The sequence below is a fragment of the Durio zibethinus genome, chromosome 11 (assembly GCF_047325235.1).
Source record: "Durio zibethinus cultivar Kanyao isolate XHJ-2024 chromosome 11, ASM4732523v1, whole genome shotgun sequence".
NCBI lineage: Eukaryota > Viridiplantae > Streptophyta > Magnoliopsida > Malvales > Malvaceae > Durio > Durio zibethinus.
In genome coordinates this window covers 3,660,707-3,670,875 of record NC_143172.1, presented here as the reverse complement: position 1 = coordinate 3,670,875, position 10,169 = coordinate 3,660,707, and the positions used below count along the sequence as shown (strand labels likewise).

Here is a 10,169-nt window from a genome sequence, read left to right as displayed (position 1 = left end):
ATGAAATCTAACATAAATTATTATCATCAATGAGGAAAGCTATAACATCAGCCACTCCATTGGTAACAATAGTAAATTTCTCACTTAATGGGAATCCAAAACCGAATAATTTATCACCAAACATGCCCCAAATCTACAGATTTTACTCTAAAAAAGGTGCCAAAATCAACTTTGGTGTTTGGACTTCTTGGCCTTTTTTTTTTCCTCTTTAGTGTGGCCATTGGGTTTGAGCGACTTTGTAAGATAAAAGCAAGAGGCGTGGAAGATTGGAGAACCTAAATCCCAAACTCTTCCCTAAAAAAAGAAAGGAAAAAGAAAAAACAAAAAACAAAAATTGTTATCTTATTCCCCAAACAAGTCCTTCTATAAAAGCCCGGCCTGGCGCAATCAAAATTTCCACAACGATTATCTCTGTTTCGCATTTATTTACTTTTCCCTACATTTAAAAGAAACCCCTGAAATTATAAGCTGCTCAAAAAAAAAAAAAAACCCAATTTTTGTAATGGCGAGACCTAATCAAGAAGCAATCGAGACTTTCATCATCATCACTGGGGCAACCGAAGCTGTTGCCATAGAAAAGCTTGAGGTGGTTTTTGGAAACTTTTTACTTAAATCAGAGTTTAATTTTATTTTTTTTAGCATGATTATCGAATTGATTTCTGATTATAGGTTAATAAATGATCGGATGATTGATTAATTTGTTAAAAATTAGGGATTCTCTTGCTTTGCATTGTTGATATACTTTGCTGATTATCGTATGATTCGTTTGTTGAAGATAATTGGAGTTTTATTGGTTGAAATTGGATTAGGGTTTTTGTCAATGACTATAATGAATGGGTTATTTCAAGGTTTGGATGAATTATCGAAAAGCTTCTTTTTTCTTTGCTTTCCAATTAGTAATCATATGCGTATGTAACTAATATCAGTAAAATAAACTGGCTTAAAGAAAAGAAAGAAATTGGATGGTTGACTGGAAATCGAAAAGGGGAAAAATGAAGGAAAAGATAAGGTTGCAAACGTTTCAGATTTGAAGTTGTGTTATTTTCATGGTTTTGGAGAAAATGTATACAATGTTGATCAGTGATAATGTCAAAGCATTTGTTGACCTCCATTCCATAGTCATGAAGCTCATGTAAAGGCACAGAGAAGCACATAAAACCTGAGGGGGCCCTTTAATGTGATTAGCAATTTCAAAGGCTTGTGATTTGTGTGTGTCTTTGGTGCTTCCTTTGCATTTGGACTCCTGAGTCCTGAGGGAGCCTACCCCTCATCCAATGTGATGGTTCAATTGAGGTTTAAATCTAACTATAAGACTCTGAGGTTCCCACGCATCACTTCATTTCGTGTGTAGAATTTTCTGAAGACAATTGCCTGATGATGAGATTGTTGGATAATGCCACTTATTATGATCAAATTAACTTCTTTTTGAGTTGCATTTTCTTTGAGTTAGTTTGGATTCTTTGCATCTGTTCCTAAAATAATGTCGGATACGTATATCTATCACTTATCTGCTAATTTTTTTGCTTGGAATCAGGAGCATGGTGGTGATCTCAATGCAGCTGTAAATGCTCATTTCAGCGAGGGAGATAGAAACACGTTTGTGAATTGTGCTATTCTTTTTAATGCTTAGTAATTCTTTGTTTATAGCTTTATTTATTTACTTTTTTTGTTTGTATTTCCAGCATACAGCCAACATCAACTGTAGTTCCTTTAGATGATGCCATGGATATAGATCATCCAACTGAAGTTGTGCCAAATAGGCCAGTCCTTCCATTTCTCCCAACATCTAGGACAATGAATCCATTGTCGCTTTTTGATCCAAGCTTTCATAGAAGTTTCTTGGATAGTGCTTCTGATTTTACAACTCGTGCACCATTGGTTACACATCCAAGAGAGGTGAGAGAGGTACCGATAGAGGCTAAAGATAGCAGTGAGCGATCTGATCATTCTGGTCATGCTCCTGCAATTGAGGATGTCTCTGAAACTGCACAAGCACATGGCCCAAATACCCATGAGACTGTTATAATTGATGAAGTGGATGAGGATTCAACTGTGCAACCAAATCAACAAAATGATAACTCTCATGACCTACATATTTCATCTGGTGCTCCTGCCTTTGATAATGACATCGAAGAACAAATGATTCGAGCTGCCATTGAGGCTTCCAAATGGGATGTTGAGGTAAGTTTTAACAAACAGATGCTTCCACTGTGATGCTATTCTAGTGCGCTTCCTTCTTGTAGTTGGTGTAAATGTTTGTCTCACAAATTGCCTTTTAATGTTTGTGCAGGAAAGTGATCCTGGGCCTCCGCACAATCAGTCTCACTTAGAGGAGGATGCTCAACTTGCAGAAGCAGTTTCATTATCCATGAAGGTTTGTTGTGCTGTAGTTTGTTCAGATCATATTTTGTTATAATGATCTCTTTGTTGTGTTTAACATGAACAAATCCAGACAGCGGAGCAAGAGAAGACATTGTGTGAGCAGGGTTGGTTGGCCGGGACATCAGAAGTGGAAGCTTCTAAACCAGCTGAGGTGCAGCTTGGGAACATGGCAGCCTCAAATGGGAGGTACATCTGATTTTCACTTGTTAAGCATTAGACATTGTGTTATTGTGTTCTGATTAGCCACCTGTAAGTGTGTGCCTTTTCTTTATTTTATGGCTGTACTTAATCGAGTTGGTGTAGGTTAATAGAAGGAAGCTCTTCCCTTCAAGATGAAGCTGAGGATGTGAAGGAGCAGCCTCTTAGGCACGGGTCCAGCCAGACGTCATCTGGCTCAGGAGAATCTGCAAAAGAAGTTGGAGTTATTGAGGCTAGTCCACCATCAAGTCCCAGACAGCAAGGCATAGGCAATCTCCCACCGAACAATGGAAACGCCTTCCCTTCTGATGAGGTTAATCCTTGCATAATTTCCACCAATGCCTAATGAGAGCATAAAAACAATACATTTTATTCCATAAACTCGGGACTTTCTCTTCTAACTAATGCCTTTAACCTTTGGTCTTTACTAAAATAAATTTTGGCTTGTGCTCTCTACTACATCATAGTGGGGAGGCATCTCTTCCGAGGAGCATGATGAGGCAGTCATGCTTGAGGCTGCAATGTTTGGTGGAATCCCTGAAAGTGGATATCGTTTTGCATATGCACCTCATCAGTTCATGCGACCTGAGGGCCCCTTTCCCTGGCGTACCCCTCATCCTCCATCACCCTCTTTGGCAGCTCAACGCATGATACGAGAACAGCAAGTCAGTTTTTTGTGCCCTGGCTGAAAGTTATAGGTTTCAAATTTTGGGCCTGAAGTAATGGTCTAACGGTTGCCTACTTACATCATGCATTTTCAGGATGATGAATATAATGCATCACTGCAAGCTGACAGAGAAAAAGAGTTGAAGGCAATTCAAGATGCTGAAGCTCGCCGTTTAGAGGAGGAAGCAGCTAGAAAAGCAGCTCTTGAAGAAGAACAACGAAAAGAGGAAGAGTTTCGCAGGAAAATGGAGGAGGAACAGGTATAATTATTAGTTATTGTTCTGATCATTGGTAAGCTTAACTGGAATGGTGTCGGTCCATTTATTAAGGGAAATGGTATATTCTATCTTGTGTCTTGATTTTCTGATATAAAGAATTAGATTCTGGCAATAAGTCAAAGGTAATTTATTTTCTTGATATTTGCTTTTCAAGTTTGTGTGCGATGATTAAATGTTACCAGTAAATTTGTACTGGACGCAAAACAAACTTGTAAATCTTGAACAACTATTGTCATTGTCATTGCCATCTACATTATTGCTATTCTACTTGCAGGATGTCTTACTGAAGATGATATAAATTGCATTTTATTATTCAGATAATTTAGGTTTTTCTCTACTAGAAAATGGAATTATTAATCTGTTTGTTGCTGTTATGCGATCAATATAACATTATGCACTTTTACTTCATTTTCGCGTTGGGAACATAATTTTATACACTGTAGATATCTTGTTTTCTTGGTTTTGAATTGCATCATCTGTGATTCTACTTGCAGGAATGTGCGAGACAATTAGCTTCTAAAGAAGCTTCTCTGCCTCAGGAGCCAGCAGCCGGGGAGGAAAATGCTGTAACCCTTCTAGTGAGAATGCCAGATGGCAGTCGCCGCAGCCGTCGGTTTCTCAAGTCTGACAGGCTGCAGGTAAATTTGCGAAGGAGAGAGTACTTCTGTCACTTTTCCGTGTGCATGCTTAATACTCAAACCTGATTTTGGTTTGCTTTGCAGTCTCTATATGACTTCATAGATATTGGTAGAGGAGTCAAGCCGGGCACATATAGATTGGTAAAATTTTCATCCCAAGCTTTTTTCCCAGTCCCATATTGATTTCGGCATCCTATCATTCTAGCTACATGCATGATTTTTTTTTTCACTATTGGAGGAAAATATTCATTACTCGCCTTCCTGCAAGGAATATGCCATGTTAATTTTATCATTTCCACAGGTGAGGCCATACCCAAGGCGTGCTTTCAGTGATGGAGAGAGCAGTTTGACGCTGAATGAACTTGGCTTAACGAGCAAACAAGAAGCCCTATTTCTGGAGTTGATCTAATAACATCTAACTCCGACACGAATATTGTAGAAAATTAGTTTATTGAAATATGAAGAAATGAATGGAATTTCTTAAGGGTTTGTGTTTGGTTGAAATACATGAAATTTCAGGAGAGGATACAATTAATCTGACTGACAATGGTCAGTATTTGCTTTTTGTTGATGGGTTTCAATTGATCGAAGGGAATGTATTATATATATCTAGTGATTTATGATATTAAAAAGGTCAGAGTACTTCTTATGAAACAGATTAAATCACCTGTTCTGTGTCTGCTTTCATCAGTTCTCTGCTAGTTGGAAAAAATTAAAAAAAAAAAAAAAACTTTTCTGGGCTGAGCTTAGCAGCGATGGAACAAAATTGTTTGTAAGCAAATTATCAGTAGAAAATCTTCATTAGGCATGCTAAATCCCCAATAAGTTGGATTTAATTAGGGCTAAAAAGTGAATACTCAGTAAAAAAAAAAAAAAACTTGTCGATCTCTTAATTTTAGTTGTGAAATTTCGTGACTTAAACGATTACGTATTAAAAAAGAAATCTTCTCTTCTTACCAAAAAAAAAAAAATCTTCTTTAGAATCCAAGATATTTTGTTACAGCATTGACATAATGACATTAGCCAAAGTCTGGGTATATCATTCCTCAGCTAAAAATACAAATCATTTCTAGCTCAACCGTTGAAATATACTTTAACTGCCATGTGGGTTCAGAATTTACCTTATCTAGGCATATTTTATCATTGCTTTTACCTGGGATGATTTACCAGGCTGTGTGATTCACATTTTCACTTTTCCCGTTTTTCTTCTAACCTGTCTTTACTTTTCCAGATCCTTCAGGTATTTGTGGGTCTTTACCAAACAAACGTAAAAAAAAAGACAGGTTACCTGCCCTGTCCTTGTCATCCACCGTCACGCAAGTTGGCAAATTGACCACAATGTCCCTACTCAGTCCAGCGTGGCAGAATATTACTGGTTACATAGTAGACAAAAAACCCATCAACCTTGACCAAATAAAACTAGGATTAAACCCTCTATGGCAGCTGAACATGCGCCACGTGTTTCCAATTATCTTAATATTGACAAGTTAAGGAAGTTAAAAAGATGGTAATTTTCATAAGGGGACAAAACAATAAAAATAATTGTGCTGTGACCCAACGGTCAAGTGAACGGGTATCAGGAGACGAGCACGTGCACACCACGTGAACTTCAAAACTCCCTTCAAATGAGATTTTTCCTTCAAAGAAAAAATGAAATTTAATTTTTCCCTCAAAAATTCACAGAGGTCCGTACACCAGTCCCTTCTCCCTCTAACGGTCATATTTCACCGACAACTCCAACGGTCACTAAGACTATTATTCTCCACCGTCAGATCCCAAAATCCAACGGCTAAACTAAAAATAAACTTTCTTATTCTTCTCGAACTACCCCTTTTCAACCTCTGCCCATCTCATTTTTTTCTCTTTCAAATGAATCCCAGGAACCAAAAAAAGAAAAAATTAAAAGAAAAGAAAAGCAATGATAGAGACGTGAAAGTGGTAGTAGTCACTAGACTCAGGTGTGTATAGTAGTATACTATAGTAGTAGCAGTAGTAGAAATAGTTAAAGAAGGCCATGAACCAAGAAAAATGGTAAAAGCTTTAAGCTTTACTAGTATTATTATATAGGAGTTATATAAAAACACAAACCTTTTCTGGTTTATGGTTTTTTTGGGTAGTGAGCTTTCGAGAGATATGTTTCATTGTTGGTTGATCGTTTTTCAGTTTGTTTTCATGCATGTTTAGTTGGTTTTCAAAGCTGGAGTTTTCGAGTTTGGCTTCAGTTTCAACTACCATGGAGTTGTTGCAAACCTCAAAAGCTGAGATGGGTGTCAAAGTTTTTCAGGATTTGAAGTACAGGTTTGAGAAAACATGCGTTTTTGTCTCCAATATTGATGGTTTTTACACTGTTGATTATAGCCTTTGGGAATGAGTTGTATGTGAAAGTTTGGGAATCCGATGATTGTTTTCTGTTAGATGTTTTAGTTTAGTTCTTAACAATTCTTTGATTCTTTCCCGGGTGGGAATTTTTTTTTCTTTTGCATATTCTAATTAATTCTTTATTGCATATACACACATTGTTCATATAGGAACACCTGACCAAAAAAAGTTCTATTTTCAATATTCTTTACTGTGTTTCTGAATTTTTCATCGGATTCCTTTTTATTTTATTTCTTTTGGTTTCTTGAAAATTCACACACTCACTTAGAATTTGTCTATCTCTCTAGATTTGGTTTTTCCAAGTATACATGCAAACCTTCATATGAACACAGGATTTTATACATAAAAAAGAGAAAAAAAATTCATACATTGCATAGTTTCAAAACTTATAGAAACAAAGAGAGATAGGAAAGAAAATAGAGAAAAAGAACTGGGGGTGGGTGAATTGAGATTGAACTGAAAAAGAAACAAAAGAAAGAAAATAGGAAGGTTGTAGAGAAATGTTGGCTGGGTGTTCTAGTTCTACATTGCTGTCACCAAGGCATAGATTGAGGAGTGAAGTATCTGCACAGTTTCAAGCTTGCCATTTCCAGACTTCAATGAGCACACAGAGATTGGACTTGCCATGTAGTTTTTCTCGCAAGGACACTTCAAGGTCACAGCCTATTAGGCCTGTTGGCCTTTCGGTGGAGAAACCAATTGAATCCAAGACCAGCGGTTGTTCTCTCAAGCAGAATATCCGCCTGCCGCCATTGACTACTAGTGCACAAAATCCATTTGAAGGAAGGAGAGAGATTAAGGATGAGTTTTGGGAGAAAGGTAAAAGTTTGAAGAGGTTTGCCGAGCATGGTTTAATTGATGAGTCAGTCATTAACAGGGCAAAGAGGAAAAAGGGTAGCAGTGATAATGAGAATTCGGGTGATATTCATGAAGGTGGTGGCGATAATTTGAGTTTAAGCCAACTAGGTGGTGGAAATTTTTGGTTTCAACGAAGTTTCACAGGACAAAATGCTCCTCAAGTTCCTTTCTCTCTGAATTGTTCAGGGGATGAAGAAAGGGTGTGTTTTGTGCCTGGTGAAGTGATTTCACCGCCTTTGCCATTGTCTAACAATCCTTGGATCGAATCAGTAATAACTGAGATCACTGATGTCGGGGAAAAGGATGTTGAGACAATCCACAGGCCGGAAAAGGAAGCTTCAGGATCGAGTACTTCTTCAGAGAGTCATAGCTTGGGACTTAGGTTGAATGAGCAAGCCACGGAACCTGAAGTGGGTAATGGCTCGGGAAATCCTTACCCGCAGGAGGGTGCTAGTTTGGCGGCTTATGAGGAGGAGAACAACCATGGGGAGCATCAGGGGTTTGAGCTTGTCCACTTGCTTACAGCTTGTGTTGAAGCAATTGGATCAAAGAACATTGCTGCCATCAATCATTTTATAGCTAAGTTGGGGGATCTTGCTTCTCCAAGAGAAAGTGCTATAAGCCGTCTAACTGCTTACTATACTGAAGCTTTGGCTCTTCGAGTCACAAGGCTTTGGCCTCATATTTTTCACATCACAACTCCTCGAGAGCTTGATCGGGTAGTTGATGACAATGGTACTGCATTGAGGCTCTTGAATCAGGTAAGCCCAATTCCAAAATTTGTTCATTTCACATCAAATGAGATATTGTTGAGAGCCTTCGAGGGGAAAGACAGGGTTCACATTATAGATTTCGACATCAAGCAAGGGCTTCAGTGGCCTAGTTTTTTCCAGAGTTTAGTTTCAAGGGCTAATCCACCAAGCCATGTTAGAGTTACTGGAATTGGTGAGTCCAAACAAGAACTGAATGAAACGGGAGGCAGGCTCGCAGGATTTGCTGAGTCATTGAATTTGCCTTTCGAGTTCCATGCAGTTGTGGACAGGTTAGAAGATGTGAGGTTGTGGATGCTTCATGTAAAGGAGAAAGAGAGTGTAGCTGTGAATTGTGTGTTTCAAATGCACAAGACACTTTACGATGGAAATGGAGGAGCGCTCAGGGACTTTTTGGGACTTATCCGTAGCACAAACCCAACTGTAGTCATCATGGCAGAGCAAGAAGCTGAGCATAATGTCCTCAGCTTAGAAGCAAGAGTTACCAATTCATTGAGATACTACTCTGCCATATTTGACTCGATTGATTCTAGCCTTCCCTTGGAGAGCCCAGTTAGGATCAAAATAGAGGAGTTCTTTGCACGGGAAATCAGGAATATAATTGCTTGTGAAGGAAGCGACAGGTTCGAAAGGCATGAGAGTTTTGAGAAGTGGGGGACGTTAATGGAGCAAGGAGGGTTCAGATGCATGGGGATTAGTGAGAGGGAACTGCTTCAAAGTCAAATGCTGTTGAAGATGTACTCTTGTGAGAACTACAAAGTCAAGAAACAAGGACAGGACGGTTGGGCGCTTACTCTAAGTTGGTTAGATCAGCCACTTTACTCAGTCTCAGCTTGGACACCGATTGATGTTGCAGGCAGCTCATCCTCATTTTTTCAGCCTGGTTGATTGTTGCAGATTACTTTTTCTTCATACATGCCATCTCTTTTGATTCCATTCTTGCATACAGAAAGGGACACAATTCTTTGTAGGTAGAGAAATCTGTCATTATTCTTTCATTCTTTTGTTGCATTCTTTCATTCTAGTGCCAGAACCATTTGTATGAATAACAGTAGCTTCATACCGAGTCAGTTCTTTCCAGGACAGATTTATATTTCACTCTTTAGTATTGGAGTCAATTAATTTGCTGTTTATTATTTAATTCTTCATAGCAGTCATTTCGTTTGTGGAAGATTTTATCAGAATTATGAACGGTGTAGTTGGAAAATTGTCATCATATATAAAGGATTTCGTTGATTTGTTAGTATTCATTCTTCAAAATTTCTACTTTGAGTTGTCTTGGAAAATCATAATCGAAACTTGGAATCATAGCGGAGCAGTTAAAGCATTCTAAATTTCCATCTCATACTCGTACTCACATTCAAAATCACATATACTTCTGTAACTTGGAGTGAAATGTGTTTATGTTTCTGTATATATTGAACATACTGAGATTTCATATTTCACAATAAATCATTAGGACAAGGTTCTAGCACTCTTACTCTCCATTATTTGTGCATGAGAAGGGAGCTGATGATGATCGAGGATATGGGAGCTTGAACTTTCAGGAAAATCAGCCAGCCTATCATAACATCAGGGTCAGGGGAAAGATCAAAGTTAAGACTACAAATTACCCCTAAAGATTAATCAAATCTTGATAACCAAATATTTTCTCTAAAGAGAAGACTCCCTATTGGCTATATAGAATACACTGTCCTAGGGAATGAACCTTAAAAGTGACATGTGGAAGCCCAACCCTGTTGTGAAACCTCAGGTTTAAAAGTGGACTGTAACATGATCAAATGGACCTGGCTTTGTTCAGTTAGTGACAGCAGGCGAAAGTGCATTCATAGTCAGACTGGTGGTTACCCTTGAGGCATTCCCTTGTATCATGACATCTACTAATAGTATCCTGTTGAATTGGAGAGTGAAAACGATATGATTCATGCATCCGAAAGAAAAGCTAGATACCATTCATGTAAACATGTTTCTTTGTTGAAACTGTTGACATTATTTCAAAC

The 10,169-nt window shown here is 38.2% G+C and overlaps 1 protein-coding gene and 1 pseudogene across 3 annotated transcripts; both read left to right on the top strand.

Annotated features, from left to right (window-relative positions):
* The first annotated feature begins 398 nt into the window (after positions 1 to 398).
* On the top strand, positions 399 to 4,828 carry LOC111289577 (plant UBX domain-containing protein 8-like). Of its 2 annotated transcripts, XM_022880730.2 has the most exons (11): positions 399 to 586; positions 1,535 to 1,596; positions 1,683 to 2,181; positions 2,291 to 2,374; positions 2,453 to 2,568; positions 2,686 to 2,893; positions 3,048 to 3,245; positions 3,342 to 3,506; positions 4,019 to 4,162; positions 4,247 to 4,303; positions 4,464 to 4,828. In XM_022880730.2, exons 1-11 carry the CDS (start codon positions 503 to 505, stop codon positions 4,569 to 4,571), a joined length of 1,725 nt encoding a protein of 574 aa, XP_022736465.1. In that variant the 5' UTR covers positions 399 to 502; the 3' UTR covers positions 4,572 to 4,828. The 2 variants fall into 2 exon arrangements, with proteins under 2 accessions (XP_022736465.1, XP_089623868.1); XM_089767742.1 differs by lacking the exon at positions 3,048 to 3,245.
* Positions 4,829 to 5,947: 1,119 nt separating this feature from the next.
* Positions 5,948 to 9,413, top strand: LOC111289576 (scarecrow-like protein 28 pseudogene; annotated as a pseudogene). Its single transcript, XR_016346205.1, has 2 exons — positions 5,948 to 6,120; positions 6,347 to 9,413. The product of XR_016346205.1 is annotated as a scarecrow-like protein 28 pseudogene (transcript).
* The last annotated feature ends 756 nt before the right edge of the window (positions 9,414 to 10,169 follow it).

Bases quoted from the DNA above. Each gene is read 5' to 3' on its own strand.
- LOC111289577 (XM_022880730.2), top strand. From the start codon at position 503: ATGGCGAGACCTAATCAAGAAGCAATCGAGACTTTCATCATCATCACT. The intron at 2,894-3,047 runs GTTAATCCTTGC...ACTACATCATAG, and splicing joins ACGCCTTCCCTTCTGATGAG to TGGGGAGGCATCTCTTCCGA. The intron at 3,246-3,341 runs GTCAGTTTTTTG...ATGCATTTTCAG, and splicing joins GCATGATACGAGAACAGCAA to GATGATGAATATAATGCATC.